The following is a 26,192-nucleotide window of genomic DNA, read 5'->3' as shown; positions in this document are numbered from 1 at the left end:
TGGGTAAACCTCTGCATTAGGAAAGCATATAAACAGTAAAAACAATGATGTGTGGCAGCATTTGAGCATTTTTGGCAGCTTTTATAAAACTGAATTCACTTTGCCAGACTATTCTGATTTAGATCTGAAGCATTCTAATCAGAGCGTGAGAATGCACCATGTGCACTTACCTTGTTTCCAATGGCTTTTTTGGGAGGGAAGCTGAAAGTGTCGACTTGGGGGAACTGGGAGCGGAGGTTGTTGTGTAGCGATCTGAACTCAGCGTAGCGCCGGTACACATTCCACTCGTTGTCCAAGATCCTGATGTACACCTAAAACACATGAACCATGAACCAAAAACTATGAAAAAAGTGAAAATAATTATCAAAAGCCAAACAAAAAACTTTGAAATAATATCTGCCAAATATGTAAATGTTTACATTCATTCACATTCAGAACTTGCTTGACTGTGTTAGTCAGACATGCGTGAGGGATGAGTGAAAAGTGCATAAGGTGGTCAATTACATAAAGAGGATAAAGAGGTCGACTGAGGAGACTGATGCTTTTTCACGCCTACCTCTCTTCTCACCCCTCAGTGCCCTGTAGCCTTCACTCAAATGAACCACATAGACCTTCTGATCACACTAACATCACACACTTACTCTCACACAGCATCTCCACTGGGGATGAACAGCACTGGACTGTGTGCATTTGTTTGTTGAGTGTGTGTGTGTGTGTGTGTGTGTGTGTGTACAAAGTCATGATAGGTCAGTGTTTAAACATCTCTGCATAATTCAGTGTTTCAGATGTTCAGAATGGTCTTATGTGAAATTGCAAGAAAAAGAAATTACTATTCAAAAGCACAAATTAATCTAAAAACGCTTTCAGCTGTATATGAAATTTTCTTTCTTTCTGGATTATCAGATTTACAAAACTATGTATGTACAGCAAAGCCTAAAAACAATTAGTCTTAAATTATTCTCAAAATTATAACAGTGAGGCATCAGGCACTGTGTGTCTGACCATTTTTTAATAACTTTCTTTGATGCAGATTTACAGACAATAAACATCATCAGATTTCTATTACTGTCGCTATGTTATTATGATGGCCAAAACATCAGAGATTTGATTTGATTTTTTTTTTTCTCAGCGGCACCAACAATTTGACAAAACTTAATTTTTTAATGATAACCATTAGAAACCATTAAACAGTTGGAAATAAGATTTAAACGAATTTCATTGTTAGTATTGTTACTATGAGAGAAAGATCAGATATTTGACTACTTAATACAATTTAATAAATTTACTATAAGGACGTCAGAATTATTAGATATTTACACTATTAAAATGTCAGTCATCAATGATAAAAGGTAGGGGTGGGCAATATTATATCGTATACAATATATCGTGATAGCAATATCATGATATTAAAAATCCATATCGTGATAATAGGGCTTTTCTGTCTTAAAAGTAGTCTATTATTTACTGTGAAGCTTTAAGTGAATGTTTGGTTTGATTGTTTTAGTTTGCAGTTTATGAGCATGCACTAAATATTCTGCAATATTTTTTGCTGCATTATATTATTTTATGCTTTATTATTTATTTTGCCACATTATGATTATGCTGTTATACTATTATACTATATTCCTGAAATTAATGATTTATTTTAGTTTTCCTATATCGCCAGATATATCGTTATCGCAAAAATACCCTGAAATATGGTGATATTATTTTAGAGCCATATCGCCCACCCCTAATAAAAGGTATTTTATTTTTACTTTTATGATGTCGGAAGCTGATTGGACAATTTTATTTTTAATAAAATGAGGTCAGACCTACCAGAGATTTTACATACATATTTATTGTTATGAGATAAAAAAAAAACATAAAATATTTAATAACAGTATTTTACAATTATTTTGTCAGAACAATAAGAGATTTAATCATTTCATTTTTACTATGATGTTAGAACAAAAAGAGATTTAATCATTTAATTTTTACTGTTATGATGTTAGACCAATAAGAGATTTAATCATTTAATTTTTACTATTATGATGTTAGAACAATAAGAGATTTAATCATTTAATTTTTACTGTTATGATGTTAGACCAATAAGAGATTTAATCGTTTAATTTTTACTATTATGATGTTAGACCAATAAGAGATTTAATCATTTAATTTTTACTATTATGATGTTAGAACAATAAGAGATTTAATCATTTAATTTTTACTGTTACGACTGCAGAACTAAGAGATTTGGCTGAAATATTTTTTTATAATTCTTGTGTCAGAACCAATTTTTACTTTTAAAGTCATTCATATATTATGAGCAAAGGTGCCTAAACTGATGCATATTCTGTGTACACACACAACTATAAACTTCAGTGCTGCAGTGTAAATGACAGGGACGTATCAGTGATCTCCAACTGTGAGTTGTACTAGTTTGGGGAGTTAAATAAGTGCACTACATCAAAGCAGGACAGGGGTCTGGTTTTGGCATCTCTCCTGTCACATCAATGGCTAAAGGACACATAAAAGATCCGCACTTCCATACAGCACTTGGAGAACAGCCATGGGGACTCATAGTAGAGATGCCAAACCCTGCACATGCTATCCACACAAACATCAGAAATATATTTAACTCCAAGAGCTGGATCCCATTAAACATGAGAGTAATAGGAAAATACATTATTCATAGAACAGACACAAGCAGTAAGCTATACATTTGGTATCCATATCTAATTAACGGAGCTTCAAAGTCAATTTCACTGAGTATTTTTCGCACTATAAGGCACATCGTATTACAAGGCGCACTATCAATTATTATGTCATTATGTGACACTAGTAAGGAACAGAGATGTCACCATGTTTTCCTTCTAATTTCCCAGGCCTCGCCACTGGGTGGTGGTGGTGGGTGGTGACTAAGTTAAGTAAAGCTAAGCTAAGTATAAAACAAAACTAAACGTTTTTAAAAATATATATATTTTAAAGTCAAAAGAGTGCTGGACATTAACCTACACAGATTTAGCAATAGTGCTTCAGTCACGATGTTTGAGAACTAAACTGAAACTCCTGTATAAGGCTGTACTTCAACAGAGTGGCTTTACTGCTTCTTAATACCTGACTGAGAGAATTCATACATAAGATGCACTGGATTATAAGGCATACTGATGATTTTTGGGAACATTAAATGATGACAAAAATGACCATCCACACTGTTATCAGCAAGTCCAACAGTCAGGGTTCGTCACGGTATGTGGGTATGTCCGTACACGTCTTTGATGGCAGCATTAATGCAGAAAAGTGCACTGAGGTCATCTGCTACCTTCAAGACTACATATTCGCTCCAGGAACATCCATGAATTTTTCATCAAAACAATGCAAAACCACATGCTGCACAAATATTTTAAAGGCATGGCTGCAAAAGAAGTGGGTTCAGATAAAGGCCAAGCCACAGTCTACTTTTGAAAAGTAGACTGTGACAATGATAACCCTGGATTATTGGAAACTCTAACAAAAGTTTCCAGAAACAATGGGACCAAATAACACCTGGTCTTTAGTGTCCTCTGTGTAAAATTAGTCTTAAAGGTCTCATTCCATCACTTTTTCATTCATTTTAAAATGTCTAGTTGTCGCCTCTAGTATACATGAATGCCATGTGAGCTGATTTTTGTGGGAAAAAAACAAACAAAACAAAAAAAGTACTCCGTTGATCCAGTATAACGCTGCTTTAGTCCGGTGGAGGAGTGAGGTGAGAGAAATGATAGGATTTCAGCTCTTGCTCATGAATATTCATACATGCCAACATATCACCTCTGATTGACTAACAGCACTGCGACACCAGGAGGCACATATGTTTCTTTACAACACATGCAATGTCCTGCTAAGTGCAGTTCAGCCACTGACCTAGTCTTATAGTCTCTTTAAAACGTGAAATCCACCGGAGATCCTATTTAAACCTATAGTTACTTACACACAGAGGTGAATAGTCCAAGTTCAGAAAGTAAAAATCCACCCCAGTGTACTTTTTTTTACTAGTGTAAACAGAACTGTTCAAAAATGCATCTACTTATCTTACTTGTACTTCGCTGGTGGTGTTCCATAGACAAATTCTAAAAAAAATTTCCTAAGCTCTGAATTACTGGGCAAAGCATATAGGACTGAAGTGTTATTTGCACACACAACACAGAAATGTACGGCCATGCTGTTCCCATCACTGTTCATAGGGGGGCGAGGCCATGAATACTAATTCACGGGTTGACGTAGACACAGTACTTTTCTGAGAATTTTCTTTTACTAACTACTGCAGACAATGGCGGTTGAGGAAGAGTTTCATATGAGCATGCATAAACAACTCAGAGAGGCCTATTGTATTTTACAAAGCACAAGAAAAAGTGAATTTTAGCTAAAGGACACCCTTAAGAAATAGCTAATTACAAAGAGGCAAATGCTACACTACCTGAACTTTTTTAGGAATGGATATATATTAAAAAAGGAAATATAGTTGAGTAGATTGAGCATGGCAATAAAATATACCTTTAAGCAAACGTGAGAAACACTGTGTTTATTGTGTTTCAACTTTTTTTTTTTGACAGGATTGTAAATTAAACAAGAATTGAAGAGAAAGTTCAAAGCTAATACTCATGAGATTCAAGCAATCATTTTATCATATTAAGCTCAGTAAAAGCTGCTTTTCTGCATTGATACACAATCTAATCAACCAATGATCAGACACGGTATCCATTAATCAAAGGAGCTTTTTAGACGCCGTCACAACTATAAAGAGCACCCAAAGTCTGCTCCACGCAGATCCACACTCTCAAACGAAGGAAATCAAATGACAAACTCACGGTGTATTAAAGCAAGCGTAATCGCATTGAGGTGGCCTCATTAGCATACGTATTTATGGAAACAGATCATCCTCTAAAGAGCAATCATTCCCCCTCAGTAATTGCAAATTAATTCTTCCTTTATCTTTAACAAAAAAGTGAATGTGAGGGGCCAGGACTCGGCATGCCAGCGGAAATTGACGCTTTGTTGCCGCAAATAAAATCATCGTTAAACATGATAATGGCGCTGGCAACACATCATAAATCACTGGAATCGGTTCAATTAATTACACATTTTTTTTCCTCCACTAAGAATGGCTCAGGAGAAAAACTATCAATTCCTGCTAAATGTCATAACTGGCAAGATTCAAAAATCAAAGCACATCTTTGATAAAGGATTACGGAGCCACAGCCTGACGATACATCAGCCAGTAACGTTCGTCTACACGGATATAAGACTCTGAAATATGCTAAACATGAACATAAACTATTGATAAAATAACAGCAGCATGTTTCTGAATAATGAGCAAAAATATACAAGAGCTGTCAAATGAAATGATTACAGTAATTCATCTCTATTAAACACATCTTTCTCTGTACGGTAGTTAATTGTTATTAATCACATAGAAACGTGAACTCAAGGTGAAGAAAATGTTACCAAGCAAATACGGACAACAAGAGAATAAACAGAAGAGAATTCTAAAACATTGAGCAGCCTTAGGGAAGGGGTAATAAAAACAGGGTGTGGGATTAGCAGAGGATTATTAGAATTTAAAGAAACAGGCCTTCAAACTGTCCAACTTAAAGCAGGGCTGTTTTAAACAGACAGTTGTTGAGGCCACTGATACGTTAGCACTGATGTGTCACACAGCGCTTCCAGCAGGTAACATTAGTGGTCAGATGACTGGAACTCTTCTAGGTGTAAGTGGGTCAGACTGACACAACGGCTGCACACACAGTGCATTTATAATACTGTCAGCCATCACAATATTAGCCTAAACAAACTAATATTATCCTTTATTAATGTCATTTACATACACAATAATGGAAACATTTCAGGTTACAACCGTTTTACTTGGAACTATATATATACAGATCTAGATGTCTTAGATGTCTCGGCCAGTCACAATAAATATTTTTTGTGGATTACATATCGTCCCAGGAAAGTATATTAAGAGCAATAAATGCCACTGACATAATGATAATATTATAGCATAACAAAGCAATTATACCTTTTTAAAGACAACAAATTGTAATTAATCATATAGACCAGAGGTCACTAATAGGTGTCCGGACACAAACATTGTCCAATGCGGACCCAAACCAATAAACTACTGAGAAGGATTTAATTGTATTCGTGCTTTGTGGCGCAGTAAACTCACAGACCAATCACGTGTGGGGTAAGATCACCAAACGCACTCCTCTGCCAATCAGATCTGTGCAGACACGGTAAGGAAATAAGGAAATAAATAAATAAATACACACACCGCTCCTCACTTCTCAGCTACAATGTGAGTGTAGATCAGCTAGAAGATGAGGTTTATTTAAACCTTCATTTTCAGCATTGCTCTAAAAGTGATTTGTTGCCATCACACAGGTTTTTTGCTTATTTCTGGTACCACTTTCTCTTAGTGACAAATATGATAACTGAGCTAAAATCCAGCTCTCTTGACCAAATTTCTTACCGTATTTTTCTGGTCTATTTTCATACGATGCACCGGACTATAAGGCGCATTTTATACAACTATAGTAAGGCACAGGGGTGTTTCCATGTTTTCAGCAGGTCTGGCTACTGGGTGGCAAGACTTCTAAAGCAAAGTAAGTTAAGTAATCAAAAGTGTAATTCCTAAAAACAAAAAACAAAACAAAACAAAAAAAAACAAAGTCAGACAAGTCAAACGATTGCTGGATGTTAATCTACAGAAATGTCTCTTCTGAAAACTGTTTATTTGGGTGAGTAAAGTGCTTATGTTTATTTACAGTAAGCTTAGATTTCCAGATTTCCACTAAAGCTGGATCATTATAACGGCTAACCACTAGCCGCAATGCTAATGCTGCTCCAGCAGTGCTAGCCGGGGTTAGCAGCAGGCTACAGGCCGATAATACCCACCTCTGAATGGCCAAAGAGCTTGCGCATAGCTTTTGCTTTACTGCTTCTTACAACTTGACTGGTTTAAATTCATACATAAGGTGCACTGACAATTTTTGGGGAAAATTTAATTATTTTAAGTATACGGTAATCTGATCCCTACATATCAGACATCTCATTAAGAAATCATATAGCTGTGTTAACCTGTCATGAAGGCCTTTGTCCTATTTTTATGTTGTTACACCAGAGACTGTAAAAAAAAGAGGGACACTGTGTCGCCGTTCCCATTCATTCAATGAAAATGAAGCCAAAATCTTCCGCCATGTTGGCGATCCTTACACCAGATTCTGCGCAGTAGAGACCAGAGGAGGGAGAAAGACTGTGTTGAGACAGCCTACTCATTTAAATAACCCCGCCCCTGAGGGCTGACTCGCGGTCACAGACTGCAGAGCGGGCGGAGCGGAGCTGACTGTCTGTTATTGGTCCCGCCCATAACCAGCTCTTTTACAATAACCACACCTTTTTTGAATAGAACTGAATAAACTTCTTAAACACAAATTCTGTGAGGATATAAAAATTTGACAATATAAGCAGAGGTTACACTAGCTGCTGCATTTAAATAATGGAGGTAGAATTACAGTATATTAGAAAAAAACGTGATTGAAAGTTGTCTGTTTTGCCATTGAAACCTATGGGAATGGGTGGGGTTACACAGCTTTCTGAAACCGAACAGCAGGGGGCGCCCGACCTGTGGTGGCTTCACTTTTGAGAGACGATGTTCTGTCCAGCTATACACAGTCTATGTGTTACACAAATACCAAATTTCTTGATACTTTTTGACAAATTCTCATCTTTTTTTTTTTTTTTTTTTTTTTAGCATTTTAAGATGCAGTAATCATTCAGAGTGGTTCGGATGAACAAGCCTGTCAGGAATACAGACGTGCTCTTCCGCAGACACAGAAAAGCCATAAAGCATCGTTAAACATGATAATGGCTCCGGCAACATTTATCTTCTTTTTGGAAGAAACAATAATAAGCGAGAGGAAAGAGCAGCCACAGTGAATGATTCATACTAAAAGCAAATGTCAGCCTGGGGGAGGATGCTAATATTTTTTGCCCAACCATGAAGGCATTTACAATATCTCATTATATCCTTATTGAAAGAGGAAGTGTACCTCACCGGGGGACTGAGATAGAGAAGAGACATTTTGCTGAGAGATTAACACACAAACACATACACACACACACACACACACACACACGCACATACACACACACATACACACACACACACACACACACAAATACACACTCACATACACAAAAACACTCAGACACAAAACTCCAGGACTTCATTTCTTTGTGATAGTTGGTGTATTGGGCCCGCATGCTGCTCGACTGAAGCCGGAGAGTGCTGGGTTTAAAATGCAGCCTGGCAGCGTGTCTAATTGCCGGTGCCCAGCTGAGGTAAAAGTTTCGGTTTGAACCCCTCCATCTCCAGAGGAATCACGCTGAGGGCCCTACCTCCATCCTTCCCGGGGGACCCGTATCTACCTATAGGAACTTCAGTAGACACACCCCCCCTGCTGAGGTGCGTGGCAGAGCCGGAGCTGTCAGTGGAAAGATGAGTGCCTTAGCCCCGAGCTACAGAGGCTGATGATCACACTGAGAACACACACACACACTACAGTCAGGGCACACACACTTTCACTCGCAGAGTTATTTTTTCTCACATTTATGACATTAGAGTGAGCATGAGATTTTTTTAAGGATGTCCATTTCTGACCTATAAAACCAATCCAATTTTCTGTAAAAACAAATGCCATCAAAGCTGGCAAATTAACAATTAATTACATATTTCTATTAATGAAATATTATTTTAGCACCACTATTAAGACAATTACTCTAATTTGACTCATCAGTCCTTCTGTAGAATGAAGAGGTGAGTAGTGTGTTTTTTGAAAGAATCCATACTCAATTCAGTTTTTAACCCTAATATTATCTTTGGGGTCAATATAGCCCATGCAATTTGCGCATGGAGAAATAGGTAGGATTTTTAAATTCATGCACTTCCACTGAATATACTTATTCATCAACAGAGAAGAATAATAACCATGTACAGTATGTATGTACCAACTTGTATCCAAAAAGCTGTGATGTAATGTTCAACTGTTTGCGAGTGTAATGGTGTGTGGAAAGAAGTTTCTCTGTAGTCTGGTAGTTTTAATTTTTAATTGGGTAAAACGCTGGACTAAGGTAAGCCGCTGGAACAGGTGGATGGAACAGGAAGTTCAAATTTGTAATGTGAGAACCACTAACCATAGGAACAATACAAATAGTAGGAACACTAGCAAAGGAACATAAAATATGTGACACAAAATTTGCTAACTTGTTAAATCAATCATTTTCTGATTGATTTAACAAATCCGATTTCATGTAGTATCTGGCTGTGCAAACTATGAAAAATGAATCTGGATAAATTCTAGATATGCCAAAAATCAGATTCCTTGTGGTTTCTGGCTGTCCAGACTATCAAAAAATAATCTGGATACAATCTAGAAATGCCAAAAGTCAAATTCCATGTGATTTCTGGCCGTTCAGACGATTAAAAAAGTATCTGGCTAAAATTTAGATATGCCAAAAGTCAAGTTCCATGTGGATTCTGGCTGTCCAGACTATCAAAAATTAATCTAGATACAATCTATATATACCAAATATGGCTTCCATGTGGTTTCTGGCTGTCCAGACTATAAAAAAAAAAAAAAAAACTCGATTCAATTTAGATATGTCAAATATTGGATTCCACGTGGTTTCTGGCTGTCCACACTGTCAGAGTAATCTGGATACAATTTAGATATGCCAAAAGTTTGGTTCCATGTGGTTTCTGGCTGTCCAGACTGTCAAAAATTTATCTGGATACAATATAGACAAGCCAGAAATCAGATTTTATGTGGTTTGTGGCTGTGTAAACTATCAAAAATGAATCTGCATAAAATCTAGATGCCAAAAGTCAGATTTGGGCAGTAAAAATGGCAGCAAATCCCAAGAAAGCAGTCACTAAAATAAAATTTCCAAACTAGCCAGGTAGGGTCTTCCGGTACACAGGTTGAGACTATCACACTGCATCTGGCCTCAGTGTTTGGTCAGGGGAGAAATGAAGACGGGAGCAGGGCATCCTCCTGAATTTAACCACACTACAGACAGCAGGGGGAAATGTGTTTGGGCATGAGCAGTTCCTTTCTTAGCAGGTGTCTCTTTTAGCCAAGATCCTGGTGGAAATCATTCTCTAGCTGGCCCGGTCCATTCCTCATTGATTCTTTTGTGCACTCAATGGGCCTCCCGTCTAAACCCGAGCAGAGAACAGGCAGCAGTAATGGACCTTAAAGAAGTGATACATTCACCTGCACGATCTAATTACACTGATTCCACAGAGCTGTGGGAGAAGAAGACAGGAGGCTACAAACCACGGAAACTTATCCTCTCACCCAGCCAAGTTCACTTTCTCCTCTACAGACCCACAGAGACGCAACATTTACCAAATTAGGCAGAAAATAGAATTCATTTGGAAAATTGTCGGGAGAGTCAGGGGGAAGGAGAGCAAGGGAGTAAGAGGAGAGAGAGCAGAAAGAGCGAGAAGAAGAGAAAGACAGAAAGTAAAAGACAGAGAGAGAGAAAAAGAGAGGGAGGGAGGAGGAGAAGAGGAGCAGTAAGGAATGAGGAGGGACACTTTAATTAGAATTATTCAGCAGCAGCATCTGTCACCTGTGTGGAGTGAAGTGACTCTTGGGTGAGAAAACTGACTGCGTGTGTATGAGTGAGTGAGTTAGTGAGTGACTGTGTGTGTGTGTGTGTGTGTGTGTGTGTGTGTGTATGATACAGATGAAATTTTGTCTCTGTGTGATCGTGGAGAGAACATTGAGAGATATTGAAATGAAGATGAGAAGATTTCGTGGGCTTTATTATACGAGCGTAGATTAGAACGTTTAATGTCGACTAGGGCTGTACAATTATTCATATTTTTATTGTAATCATTATATGAGTTTTAACTTTTAACATATTGAAAGAGTTGCAATAACATAGTGAAGAATAGCCAAGTGCAGAAAAGCTGTTTACAATTTATGTTCATTTATTAGGCCCCCTAATTTTGACAATTTGTTAGATCTCCACATTCCAATCAACGTACATACTCTTAACAACTTTTAAAAACAAAAGCCAGAGGTGACTGTAGAGGAAACAACTTATTTAAAAAAATCCTCTGCGCCATGATAATTTTTCTTAAAAAGTAGTGTAGGAACAATCTTCACATTTGATCTTGAACCAATAGACATTAGATCTAAGTATTTAACTCTTTAAACTGATCACTTCAAAGGTTTAAATTTAGAACTGCAGTCTAAGGGTCTCGATTCAGACCCAACTATCATATATGGAGAACATTGACTAAAAGAGATCAGGAGAATCTCTCGCTTTCTTTAATAAACTCCTGAAGACAGAACTCTTCAAAGAGCACTTACTCTCTTAACACCCCTAACAAACTAACTACTTCTAACCTCATTTCCTTCTTCCCCTCCTTCACTCCTCTATCCTATTATTTCTCTTTGACCTTCTTTAAGCCCCATTTAAAGATGTTTTACCTTTAAACTTCTATTACTTTTGTACTTCACTACTGTAAGTCGCTTTGGACAAAAGCGCCTGTCAAATGTAATGTAATGTAATGTAATGTAATGTAATGTAATGTAATGTCATGAAAGAAAAAATGTACCTTGTCTGAAATTAAAAAAATATATATCTATAAAAGAACTGACTCAACCCAGCAGAGATTTGATTAGTTTATCGGGGGGCTACGCTATTTCTCCTCAGTGATGAAACTCTCACATCGGAACGACAATTAAATTTATGACTGTATATTATTTGAAAGCTTCAGTCAAAGAGACACTGGCTTTTATTTCAGGGCAAATTTCCTCAACATTTTGACTTAGATTCATTTTGCAATTTGGAGTGTTTTCAGACAGATTTCTTCACAATTTGAATACACAATATATACAGAATACGCAAATATTTTTCTTTTGTGTAGAAACTTTGTTTCATGATTTAGGATATTTTTGGAGAAACTGCAATAAATTATGGATGTGGATTTTTCTTTCTTCAGAAAGTTTTAGTTATACAAATGGGAAAGTCTATGTTTAATGAGAAAATGTTGTTGGCAAAAATAAGTAAGATTCTGGACAGAACTGAAATTATTAGACCTCCACTGAGCAGACCAACGAGTTCTGTGAAAAACAGCAGGTAATTCTGCCGGTAATTTTCTCAGAGGAAAACTGAGATAAACAGACATGGAACATCCAGATGGAAATAACTGTGGAGCCCCCTGAGCAAAGAGAAACCCACTCCTGGATCCCATGCAAATTTAATGCCATCTGAATAGAGTTTTTCTTTACTAACAATGTTCCTAAGAACACTCAGTATTACAGTGCTATGGTTAATAATAGGAATAGGAAAGCACTGGAATTTAGGAATGAATTTCATTTCACACTATATATGAATGTATTGAGTCTAAATTAAAATGTAAGGAATAACTAGTACTGTATTTATGCACTATAAAGCGCACGTAAAATTCTTAATTTTTTTTTAAATCGACAGTGTGCCTTATGATCAGTATGAATTTCACTAGTCATGTTGTACGGAGCAGTAAACCCACTCCGCTGAAATACATCGTTATAAAAGAGTTTGAGTTAAGTTCCTCCAGCACCAAGGCTGGAGCAGTATTAGCAATAGCTGCTAACCACAGCGTTACCTCTTTCGTCGTTCAAATGTGAGTATTTCGGACTGTAGTCTGCGTGTTTACCGTGTTAAAACAAGCTATGTGGGACAAACCGCTAGCTGATGTGGCTCTGGGTTACCCGAACACTCAGGGTTCCTCAGTGTAGGTCTGTCGGGCAGCATCTAGCACTGCTCCTAACTGTGCTGCTTTAGAAAATATTGGAAATCTAAGCTTACTGTGGGAAAAAAAAAAACAGAAGTGCGGAAATAAACAGTATTCAGAAGAAAAATGTGTAAATTAACAACATGGCGACACCCTTGTTCCTTACTATTGTCACTTAAAATGCGCCTTATAACATGGCGCACCTTATTTATGAAAATAGATGTTTACTGATAGTGCGCCTTTACAAATTAAAGTAAAGTAAATAAAAAAAAAATTAAGCTAAATTAAATATGTACATGAGGTCAGACATACTTCAGTTTTTAAATCAGTTTCTCTGATTTTGCTATGTATAGGTATATGTTTGAGTAAAATGAACATTGTTGTTTTATTCTATAAACTACGGACAACATTTCTCCCACATTCCAAAAAAAAAAAAAAAAAAAGTCATTTAGAGCATTTATTTGCAGAAAATGAGAAATGGCTGAAATAATAAAAAATATGCAGAGCTTTCAGACCTTAAATAATGCAAAACAAGTTCATATTCATAAAGTTTTAAGAGTTCAGAAATTAATATTTGGTAGAATAACCCTGTCTTTTTATGTTAGTTTTCAGGCATCTTGGCATGTTCTCCTCCACCAGTCTAACACACTGCTTTTGGATAACTTTATGCTACTCCTGGTGCAAAAATTCAAGCAGGTCATCAGCTTGGTTTGATGGCTTGTGATCATCCATCTTCCTCTTGATTATAATCCACAGTTTTTTTCGATTTAATAAAATCAAAGAAACTCATCATGAAGTGGTCTCTTATTTTTTTCAGAGCTGTAAATATATTTAAAATATCAAGCTAATCCATATTTAATGCTCTGCAATGCTGCAGCACAAATAAAAACACAATGCCACACAAAACACACAGCTGTGCTGTCTGCAGCGAATGCTAACTCCATTACCCTCAGAGGAAAACCAGGCTAACTGATCAACAGCATCCCAACAGTCAGACATGACAGCCTGACCTTATCTGGCCTCTTCATGAACATGTACAGAAACAGGCAGTGACACGAGACGACAGCACTACTCCGCTTTACAGAAGCATGGCAAGAACATTCAGACACAGAATCAAACAACAGAATAACAACAAAGAGAAGACTCAGAGAGCCAGGCAGAAAGGCAGGGCTGACCTTTCCTCTGACGGATATTGATCTATCTCATTATAAGGCCTGGAGTATAATAATGTCACCTCTTCCCTGCTTCTGCAAAAGTGATCTAACTATTATCCAGTCCGTGTTTCAGGATGCAGGATCGAATAACACAGCTTGTCTGCTCAGAGTGTGAGAGCAGAGTGAGAGAAAAAGTGCTGGCGGGAGGGAGAGATGGAGCTGAAGGCAGGCAGAAGGCACCTATTGGAGCAGCAGATGGGCCATAAACAGTGAAAGTTCAGGTTAGATTCAAGGAGTGGTTAGAACTAATTCTACACAAGTTCAAATGTAGGCAAGTTACAGCAACAGAGGCAAGTTATAGTTTACTAAAAAGTTATTTAATAGTTTTTGAAAGTGATTGGACGATCCACTTTTTTTCAGCTCTGATCCGATTCCGATATAAAACTAATATAAACCTGCCGACACCAATACAAATACCAATACTTTTTGTTTCTTATTAGTACTATGATTAAGGTTACATAATGAGGCTGAAACAGACCACACAGCCCTTTACAGAGTATACACAAGTGCATTTAATGTAAATGCATTCTAAAGTAATTTATGTGAAACATTTTATTTACAAAACACACAACAGTTTTCTTTCAAATTAAATATAATTTTTTTTATTAAAATACAAAAAAAAGTTCAATATTAAATATCTTAAATATTAAAAACAGGGCTCTAGACAATTTTTTTGCACTGGTTGCGCAGGAGCATAGTAAATTAACTGCAATGGCTAAGGCTAACCAGCGACGCTAACTGTATTTCTGAGCAAAATGAATCACTGTTTTTTAATAACAGGTTGCTTTCCTAGAGCAGGTTAGAGTAAGTATGATCTATTGTTTGATATTCAAAGTGGATTATGATTGTAGTTTACTTGGGATAGGTATTTATTACATTCACAATGCCAGAATGCAGCTGACGGCCTGATGCTAGCTAGGCTAACATACTGTTGATCTTAATGGAGATGGCTAACGGCTAACTGGCCATGCTAACGCTATTTCTAAACTAAATTAATCACTGTTTTTAACAACAGTGCTGGTTAGTGTTTGTAGACCCTGTGGTTTTATAGAGTATGTGTATTATGACCATAGTTTACTCCAGCGTGTAGTTAATACCCTCACAACACCAAAATACAGTTGTCAGCTAAAGTTTACTCAGTCAGCCACAGACTGAAGCTGCTGTGGGGGTTCAGGGTAAACTGTGGAACTGGAACCCGGATAAGTGATGCGTTTCGTGTTAATGTTACGGTGGGTTTATTGTCCAGCTCAAGCTGCGGATTGGAATATGGATCGGTAAGTGGATCGGCCACGCTTGCCCGATATCTGATTAGTTAAATTACATCAATATCAGGCCCGATAACGATATTGTATCGGATCGGTCTCATCTCTAGTTTTTGACATTGTTAATCTTGATGCGCACCGTTTTGGTCACACTGTCTTGTGCGGTTAGTAGTGTTTGTGAGCTCTGCTGTGGCATGTACTTTTGAGAGGGGTATCTATTTAGTGGTGTTAAAAGTCTTTGCTTCATTCCTTCCACAAGTTCTGTAGTTCTATCCAGAGGCTAATCAAGGAACTGTAGTGCTCTGTGACTGAGGAGCCTCACACAGTGCTGCTGTATATACGACATGATCTTATCAGATAAAAGGAGCTATGCTCTTGCTTCTCACCTTATCTTAAAAGAATATGCATGTTTTGGCCATAAGTAACATTTTTAAGTACAAATTTAAAACTACTAGGTACAAACAGAAGATCAACACAAACTCTATCATTTTTGAATAATGTAATTGTCATTTTTACAAAAAGTTAATTTAAATCAGATAGACACAAGTTTAAACATTTACCTCAGTAGCTCAATATTTTGAATGTCATTTTTTTTAACGTTGAAACATAGATTGAATATTAATGCTTCAATTGTATTTGTACTCTGCACACATATTCCAAATTCTTGTTTTTGTTTGCACTCCAACCCTGTTGATGTATCCGTAATTAAATAGAAGCTGCACCACAGAAGCTTCTTAGTGCAGAAAACTATTAATTTACTAATATTTACACAAGAACTACAATTTCTAAATGCGCCATATAACTGTATATCTAAAAACCTAACAGATATCTGATCAAAGCTGCTTGTTTTAGAGCTGTGGAGCAGCTGAGGAAGCCCAGTGTAGGCTGTCTAGTTTTCAGCAGCTCTACAGGGAGCTCTGACCCTCTCTCACCTCATCCGCTGTCCAGAACGGTCAGAAAAGGGCCAGACCTATATTAGATCACACAATTTCGGGAAAATGTCTTCCACAGTCTCTATATTACAGGGAAAAGGTTGGAGGTTGGATGGACAGGCACTGTTTTATAAACTGAGTTATGAAATGCCTAAATCATTTAAAATGTTATGCAACAGATACAGCATCATATTTCACACTGCCGCTGCTGCGAAAAGAACGAAGCAGAAAAAGACAAATTATGATTTGCTCTGTACAGAAAAATGTATCTAGACATCCATGGTTAGCTTTTGGAACAGCGGTGAATCTGGCAGCTGATGGAACTGTACGCAGGAGCTGCTCGGTCTTCCACAGGTAACACCCGGCACACGGAAATATATTCAGAAATTGATTTGCATCCCAGAGGAAGCTCTGTCTAAATTGATTGTATTTGGGGAGCGGTGCGTGACTCCAGATATATCCAGTCATGCATGTCGATGCCTGAATCTCAGTGTGTTTTTCACACAAAATAAAGAGCATGCTCACTGCCAGTGTACCTTACACAACATCAGAGAAAAGAAGAAGAGGACAAACAGTTCAGACAGGAACAGTAAAGAAGACACAATATGAGAAGACAGTAGAAGAAAGTAGAGGACAATAAAAAAGAGATAAGATCAATATGAAAAGGTTTAAAAAGGAGAGAGGAGAGGAGTACAGGAGAGAAAAGATGTGCAGAGGAGAGGAGAAAGGGTAAGATCAAATATACAATAATAATAAAGAATAATAACTAAGATAAGTGAAGGATGAAAAGAAGGAGACGAGAAAGGACAACTTTGAGGAATAAGAGGAACAGCAAAGGGGACAAAAGCAAATGTAAGAAGTTGGCAGAGAATAACAAACAGAAAGGACAGATGAAACGATAAGATGTTAGTAAAAAATGGAGAAGTCAAAAAGTGAGAAGAGAATAGATGAGAGGAAAATGGATTAGTAGAGCTGAGAAGAAAAAAAGAAGAGGATAGGAGAAAAAAGAAGAAAGGATGTGAGGAGAACTTCTGTTAAAGAAGAAAAAAGAACATTGTGAATGAAAAGGAAGAAATGAGAACAAAAGTGATAACAGTGGAACAGAAGAATAAAGTAAAAGAGAAGAGAGTAGGAGAAGAGAAGAACAAAAAAGGAAGAGAAGAGAGAAGGAGGAATGAAAAGAAGGAGAAAAAGGAGGCACAGAGGAGACAAGAAAACTACAACTATAAGGAATAAAGAGGAGATAAGATTTAATAAAAGAGAAGGACAGAGAAGAAGAGAGGTAAAAAATATGAGAAGGTCAAAGCTATGAAAAGAAGTAGAAAAAGGAAAAACAGAGGGGACAAGAAAAGACAACTATGAGGAATAAGAAAAAAGAGAAAAAGGAGATAAGATTTGAAAAGAGAGAAGAAGAGGAGAAAAGATGAGAAGAACAAAATAGAGGAGAAAACCAGATAAGCAGAGAAAAGGTAAAAAGTTGGATCAGAAGAACAGAAAGAGGACAGAGGGAGAGGACAGATGAAACTATATAAGATGTAATAAGAAGAAAAGAAGGATTATAAGAAGAGAAAAGAAGTAAAAAGTTGAGAAGAGAAGAGACAAGTAGAGTTGAGAAGAAAGGAAGAAGAGAAAAGAAAAGAAAAAAGGAAGTAAAAAATGAGGAAAGGTAAAAAGAGAGAAGTGAGGAGAAATTCTGTTAGAGAAGAAAAATAAAATAAAAATGAAGAGTAGGAATAAGAAGAAAGAAAGCAGAACAAAAGCGGTAAGAAGAAAGAAGAGCAGGCAGTAGGAGAAGAGAAAAACAAATGGTACCACTTTAAAATAAGACTATCTTTATAAAGCGTTTATAAATGGTTTACAATTAGTTTATTAATGGTTAATAATAAGGTTGTAAATGCCTTAAAAATCATTAATAATCAGTTATAACACATTTGTAAAAAGGGCAACAATGACCTGTTGTTTGCCAAATAGTGAACCCACAGCATTTATATTGTTGCCCTTTCTAATTATGTTATAACTGATTATTAATGATTTTTAAGGCATTTATAACCTAATTAGTAACCATTAATAAACTAATTGTAAACCATTTAAAAACCCTTTATAAAGGTAGTCTTATTTTAAAGTGGTACCGAACAAAGAAAAGAAGAGAAGAGAGAAAGAGGAATGAAAAGTGAGGAATGAAAAGAAGGAGAAAAAAGAGGAACAGAGAGGAATAAGAAAAGAGAGGAAAAGAGGAGATAAGATTGGAGGACAGAGAAGAGAATAGATGAGCAGAGTTAAGAACAAAGGAAGAAGAGAAGAGAAAAAGGAAGAGAAAAAAGGAGGAAAGTAAAAAAGGAGAAGAGAGGATAACAAGAAGTGAGGAGAACTTATGTTAAAGAAGAAATAAGAGAAGAAAAAGAAGAGTACGAATAAGAAGGAAGAAAGGAGAACAAAAGCGATAACAGTGAATGAGAATAATAAAAAGTAAAAAAGAAGACAGTAGAAGAAGAGAAGAGAGAAGGAGGAAAGAAAAAAGGAGAAGAGAGTAGAAGAGAGAAGAAAAGAAGAGAAGAAGTAGAAGAGTGTGTGTTGGCTGGTTGGTTTGTCAGTGGGGGTTTTTGGTGCTGGAGAGCTGCAGTTTTCTCATCCATATGAATGAGAGGGAGCGCGGGCCGCTCAGCCACTGTAATGAGGATGAACAGGAGATCAGCTCAGCTTTGTAACGAGCAGCAGTTTAAAAGGTTAAACACACTCACACACCCTGTCTGCGTCTCCTCCTGCAGAGTTAACAAACTCTCCCCAATTACTGCATTTAGCATCACTTCAGCTCTGCTCACAAACCCAACAATGAATTCTCTCTATTCTAACAGCGCTGAACACACAACTCAGCTAAAAGCTACTAACTGAGGTGTGTAGTGTGAGAGCGGAGCATCATGCTGACAACTAGGATTTTATTAGCATCAATTACATGAGCACTGGAGTAATTCATTGTTTATCTGGATGATTAATTGCATAATCAGAGTTTTAATAAAGGTCAAACAATTGGAAAAAAACTGACATTAAAAAAACATGCCCAGCCTTTCAAATATCCAAAATCATTTAACTGGGAAAAAAACATAAATTAAGGGAAGCTTCTGACAAAAATGTTTTAAGAGATACCAATATCAAACATCACTGCCAATGACTAACTAAATTTTTTTTAAAGAAATTAGTGCATGAAAAAGAGCTTACTTCAGAAACTTGGACAATGGACAATTCATAGTTCATTTCAGGCTACTAATTTGCCTTTCTTGCCAGCATATATAAACAATCCTCTCTGAGGGTCATCCATACGTCATGTTGACTTCCACGGTTCCCCTGAACAACCGTTTTAATAACATTCAATATCCATAAACTGAATGTTGCAAAGCTTGTCTGTCATCCTGCAGTCTTGCTTTTTATGCTTCAACTATTTGCACTTTTGCTAAATTTTAAATAAAAGGGAAGTAGGAAATGGGGTTAGAAGTAGTTAGTGTGTTAGAGGTGTTAGGAGAGTAAGTGCTCTTTGAAGAGCTCTGTCTTCAGGAGTTTATTAAAGATAGTGAGAGATTCTCCTGATCTGGTAGTGGAAGGTAGTTTGTTCCACCGTTGGGGAACTCTGTATGAGAACAGTCTGGATTGCTTTGTGTGAATGTTTGTTTGGTAAAGCGAGGCGACGTTCATTGGAGGAGCGCAGCGGCCGGGAGGTGGCGTAAGCCTTCAGAAGTGATCAGTGCAGGTAGGAAGGAGCTGTTCTGTCATCACTTTGTAGGCGATTGTAAGAGCTTTGAATTTGATACGAGAAGCAACTGGTAGCCAATGGAGCTCAATGAGCAGCGGAGATGACAGTTCGTTTATATACTTGATTTGCTAATCAAGATATTCAAATCTGAGCCTTCGAAAGGTTTTAGGTTTAGAAAACTTTGTACAGAAGAATTTTATTATTTTTATGGTGTAAACTAGTATGTGCTGTAAATCCACGGTCATGACAAAAGTCATGAGAGAAGATCCTGCTAAAGAAGCTAAAGAAACGAAGAAAAGAGAAGAAGAAAACAGGGAAGAGAAACAGAAGCAGTAAAAAGTTGGGTGAGAAGAGCAGAATGCTGCACTTTTAAGCTGTTTTATGCAATATGCATGTGGGCCAACTACATTGAATGTGGATGGTTTCTGCCAGAATAGCCTGTTTGCACAAAACAAAACTAACCAGATCCAGCCAGTCACAATCCTTTTGGTATTGATATATTCCAAATACACTCATTGTCCTAGAGATGATTCGGAATGCAGCAGCACAACCAGCCAAAACAGGCACGTCACCCCGCTGCTCATTGAGCTCCATTGGCTACCAGTTGCTGCTCGCATCAAATTCAAAGCTCTTACAATCGCCTACAAGGTGATGACAGAACAGGCTCCTTCCTACCTGTACTCACTCCTGAAGGCTTACGCTACCTCCCGGCCGCTGCGCTCCTCCAATGAACGTTGCTTTAGCAAACATTCACACAAAGCAATCCAGACTGTTCTCATACAGAGTTCCCCAATGGTGGAACAAACTACCTTCCACTACCAGATCAGGAGAATCTCTCGCTATCTTTAAGAAACTCCTGAAGACAGAGCTCTTCAAAGAGCACTTACTCTCTTAATACCTCTAACACACTAACTACTTCTAACCCCATTTTCTTATTCTCCTTCTCTACACCTCTATCCCATTATCTCCCTTTGACCTCCTTTAGGCCCAATTTAAAGATGTTTTTACCTTTAACTTCTATTACTTTTGTACTTCACTATTGTAAGTTGCTTTGGACAAAAGCGTCTGCCAAATGTAATGTAATGTAAAAAATATAAAGTAAATGGCTGCACAACTTTGGTAATTGAATGTTCCATTAATTCGACACCCACATCCTACTCAAAAAATAATACCTCACAACTTACTCAGGTGTGGGCATTCCCAAGATATCCCCTGAAGTAAAACTTCATAATCAATTTACATACTGCTATCCCATGACTTCTGGTGTGAATTCAGGACCTGCAGTCCTGAATGAGTGATCTGCTTATCACTAGAGCTGTCTGTACAAAACGTCAATCAGAAGCACTGAGTGGAGTGCAATAGCCGCAGGGCAATTTACTGGTTATTTAAATCATTACCATACTAAATATCCTGCCTCTAATTATTGCAATAATCAATCATCGACAATGCAATCGTGAGCGTGACATCACGCGCTGCTTGTAAACGCAGAACACTGTTTCTTCAGTTTTAAAGTGAACAAAAACATCCTGATCTGCTTTCTTTGGCAAGTGAATAGAGGCACTGATATTGATATTAAAGGCGCTTCGACATCCTCCAGTGTCCTCCCAGAGGACAAAAACGTCATGAATTATGCAGATACCCGCATTCACACAGATTTATACAGATTCAATAGACGTGACTTTATATGTGCATATTCAACGACATCAGTACAGAAATCATTAGCCATAAACTTATATAATAACTGTGCAGAGTGTGTGCATGGGAGAACCTCATATTTCTCCATTTCTCTCTCTCTCTCTCCTTCTCCCTCGTTCGCTTCCCCTGCCCCCACGCAGACACACACATTAATAAACACGCGCAATTTTCCTGCCCAGCCACACTAATCATAAGAAATGGGAAATATTCGGAATTCAAATAAAAGGGCCGAGAGAAGGAGAAAAACCAAGAGTTATCAAATCTCATTAGCCTAATAAAAAAAAGCCAGAACTTTGCTGAGTTGGGAGACGTCGGGCTCAGCTGGTTTGCTGATCAAAGGGAATAACTCATTTAAAAAGACTCAGTGAATTCAGAACACCGGAGCTGATGTATGTGCTGCTGCTACGGCTGCTACTGCCGGCCTTCACTCTCTTCCACTGCACTGCACACAGAGACGCAGCTGAACCCGGGTACTGGGTACTTTAATCTGTCCCTCATCCATCCATCCATCCATCCATCCATCCATCCATCCATCCAATTACCTTAGTCCTTCACAAGCTCCGTCAGCTAATTAAAAGCAGGAAAAACCCTTCATGGATGTCCTAAATAAGTTATTTTTCCCCCTGATCTCAATCAGCAAATACAAAATACAATGCAGAAGATCTAGTAATACCTATCCTGAATTTTCTGTATTGTACTTATAAAAGTACACTTCAAGAACACTCCTATCAATTTATTAAGTTCAAGTACAAGGGTGTGTTTGTGTTGTACGGCTATTCCATTTAACAAGCGCTAAAACTACATCTGGTTTATGCCCCTGTCAAACAGCAAAAAAGAAAAGTTGTATACATGCATTTGTTGACAATATGAGAGATGAAGTAAAATAAAGAAGCATGTGGACAGTAGATGTGTTACAGTAAAATTACAGGATTTTATATAAATATGACTGAGTTTACACAGAGTTTAGATTCTCTGCTTGAGTCCAACCCGATTTCCCACCACTTTCCTCGGTCTATGCTTCTTCAGTGTTGCAATGTTATTTAACATAATTCTGAACAGATTTTGCTCATCCGAACAGCCTGAAAATGTTTTTAAAAAGCTCAGTTTTAATGCTCTTCTTACTTAAAAAAAAGTCGGGCAGTGCTCATAATGACAGTTTATGGGGCGGGTTGGGTCTGGCTCAGGCAAAACGTGCATGGGCTCAGGTCGGGTCGGGTTGGAATTTTTGGGCCCAATTTAAGCTCTAGTTACACATCATTAAATAGTTTAATGCAGCTCCACTTAAGTTACAAAGTGCAGTAACAGAGGTCCAGCCCAGACAAGCAATTTGAGAGATGTAGCCATTCAGAGATTCAGTTATTCTTCCTAATACAAGTCAGACAAGCAACAGAGGGTTTTTAAACTGTTATTTTAAGGTAAATTTGCTACCTAAGGTAAAATTGTTGCTTTAAATGAGAAAAATTCTCCAGACAATCTTTGTCAACACTCCAATCTCTGGACTCTCAGACACTGTGGAGATCATGCAGACTTCAAAAAAATAGCCAGAGATGCTGCTTGGGTTACAGGATTTAGCAGATTACTACATTTACCATTTACCACAATTACCTTATTATTGCTTGTGGAATGGCAGTTAATGCATAGTAAATAAACATGTAATGGCTTTTTCATATTATATATAATTCAACACATCTAATATCAGAAACAGCAGGAGTAAATACGTCTGCTTGTCAATGTTAGGATCTTTTTTACACATATATGTAAACACACAGTATATGAATAGATTTGTCAACTAAAGAAGTAGAGTAGACACTGAGTAGACATTTGCTAGTATTAGAGCTTTACAACGGATCCGAAGTTTAAGAATCCACAGTGACTTTTCCAATGATCCTTTTTACACAGCTATCCCATTGGTCATTTCAGTGTATATCTGCCTACTAAGACTACAGCGAATCATAGTTGTCCATTTACACTAAAGTGTAATCGAACCAGTCATAGAAAGCTGCTGTATGAACTTGGCCAATGTGCTGTAGCACAGTTTCAGGGTGTTAGCAATCTTCTCATACACAAGACCATCAATGGAGAGCAACAATTCTATTTCTCACATCCTGAGAAAGCTCTTTGCCAAGAGGTGCCTTGTTGAATATCCATTGGGCAGTATAAGAGAGCTGCAACAAAAACACCACTTTTTTTTTACACCAAATTTAACAGACCTGCTTCACATTGACACTTAAAAACCTTGTAGCACTAGCGAGTCACATGACATGTGACAATTTGGATATGATTACTGTGAGGTGTACTTATTTGTGCTGCCAGCTATTTAGAGATTGAAGATAAAAGGCTGTGTTCATTTATTGTCAAAATACTAAGTAAATTTATACTGTTATCATAATCTGGGTATCAAAGTTTCATTTCTATATTGTTGTCCTACAAAAATATATAATAAAAAAAAATATTTGTTTTTGTTGGATACTGTATGTACTGTGTGAATGTCTGTCTATTGATTTATCTAGATTTTTTAAAACTATTTATTTAAAAGCATAAAGTAAAAAGAGGTTGAAAAATCGACATGTAAGCATGAATGAATCCAAAGAGGTTTTGAGACATAAACTCATAAAATCTGAAAAAAGCAAACCTCAGCTAAATAAACTACAGGCTTTTATAAAAGGCCAACTTCATAAAATCATAAACTCATGCTTCAATATCTCAAGCTGTGGGAATGTCCAGAGGAAACGGAGTTCAGTGGGCTACAGTAGCTTTAACCAGAGCTCAGAATTGAATTAAGCTTAATACAGAAGATACTAATCTGCTAAAATGTGCCTGGATCAGCAAAAGCGAGAGCACACGGCACTGTTTAGGTCACAGCTTCGGTCACAGACAGGCTAAACTCAACAGTCAATAAAAGTTAAAGATGGAATGATCTGTGTTGAGTCAGCTGGCTCTGGGCTATACGGTCACTGATGAGCACTCTTTCCTCTGACCAGTTCTGAAGTCTCGTAATAAATCTGCTCATCTTCGCCACCGCTGCAGATTCACAGAGGACTTTTTTTATTTTATTTCCAGAGGCACCCTGACACTATTAACATCAAGGACGAGTCCTCTGATCACACCGGCTTCAATCGCAATCACACTGTACAGCACATGAACTCAAAAAGGCCATTGAAATCAGCCTCGGTGGCGTAGTTTGATAACACGAGCGTTTCTTTGATAGAGTCATTACACCATGTTCTTCTTCTTTTTTTTTTTTTAATAACCCTTTTTCCCCAGGAAATTCTATAAGCAAGAGCAAGCGCTTCCACAGCAGCTGTTATATTTTTTCATTATGTGACAAGAATGAGAAGCAGAGAAATTCCTCACTGCTAAACAAAGCAGCGCCAATAATGCTGAAGACCGGCTGTGCTCTTACTATAGGCATCCCGAAGCCATCCAGATCTCGTTTCATGAAGCATTATTTCAACCGTGTGTGTGGGGGGGGGCATGGTAGCAGGGATTCCTCCTGTGGGAAATGCTCAGCTCCCACATAAATTTGCTGAAACAACCTTTTTTTGTGCCAGTTCTGGCCGGCTAGCCGTAGGGAATTCCTGCCGGCCGTCCCTGAGGACGACACACCTCGACCTCCAGCCTGGATCATTGTAACGTAGCTGGATTCAGAATGAGCTCATGTCTCATAAACTCGCCATCATTTTCTCTGCAGGCTCAAAGACGGACATAAAGCAGAGCTAGACACTTTTATTCCGTTCAGTTGACCATGGCTCGTAAGCTCCTTTGGGCACTATAACAGTGACTCAGTCCAGATGTGCATTCAGAATCAATGCCAACGATGCCAAGCTGTAAGCAGCGCCATCATTAAAAAAGAAACTGCACCAAAATTGACACCAACTTACGTGAAAAAAAAGGGATACTGGGACATACAGAGGATATCCTAAGAGTATGTGCAAGCCAGTGTTGAGTACAGATGGAAAGATTAATCAGTTATATATCAGTATCTTTCAATTTTCCGCTACAATTTGAGATCAGCAATCTGATGAAATTTCTCCAATCTCCAATCCTGTGAACAAATCAGATCCTATTCACGAGCTAAAGATTACAGCAGCTCTGTGTGAGGTTGACTAGGTTACAGGAAGCTGCAATTTAGAGTTCAAATTCTGGATCAAACTACAAAGCCCACAGCTGATTTTGTTGTTTCTGACAAACTTATTATTTACATTAACTATGTAGAATAAGATTTTTTTTAAAACATGGAACTGGAAACCCCTTTTGAGAGTGCTTTTTTAGCCTATACAGTGAGTAGATATGTGCTTAGCAGCACAGCTAAGCTAACAAACACAGTTTAGACCCATACAAAACTATACTATGAGCAAAAGTGCAGCAGTAGCAACAATAGGAAAGCTGAAGGACACATCTTTAAAATAAGGTGTGTTTAAGAGCTGGATAAGCAGGCCTTTTGGTTGTGTTTTAACTCTGGGCTCCACAGTGCAGTTCTTGTCTTGAGAGACTATAATAAATATAATATAATATAATATAAATACTAAG

The 26,192-nt window shown here is 37.5% G+C and overlaps 2 protein-coding genes across 2 annotated transcripts in view; one reads left to right on the top strand and one right to left on the bottom strand.

Moving 5' to 3' along the window:
* The window catches only part of maff (v-maf avian musculoaponeurotic fibrosarcoma oncogene homolog F), a 255,539-nt gene that overhangs the window by 45,003 nt on the left and 184,344 nt on the right, over positions 1-26,192 (top strand). The gene's annotated exons all lie outside the window — the stretch shown is intronic.
* snx29 (sorting nexin 29) overlaps positions 1-26,192 on the bottom strand; it is a 189,647-nt gene that overhangs the window by 43,351 nt on the left and 120,104 nt on the right. The window contains exon 19 of the mRNA XM_049464910.1: positions 171-311. Within this exon, the coding sequence (XP_049320867.1) occupies positions 171-311 (141 nt within the window). The remainder of the gene's footprint in view (positions 1-170; positions 312-26,192) is intronic.

The sequence above is a fragment of the Astyanax mexicanus genome, chromosome 15 (assembly GCF_023375975.1).
Source record: "Astyanax mexicanus isolate ESR-SI-001 chromosome 15, AstMex3_surface, whole genome shotgun sequence".
Taxonomy (NCBI): Eukaryota; Metazoa; Chordata; class Actinopteri; order Characiformes; family Acestrorhamphidae; genus Astyanax; species Astyanax mexicanus.
The sequence above is the reverse complement of the archived record's forward strand: the minus strand, read 5'-3'. Positions and strand labels throughout refer to the sequence as shown.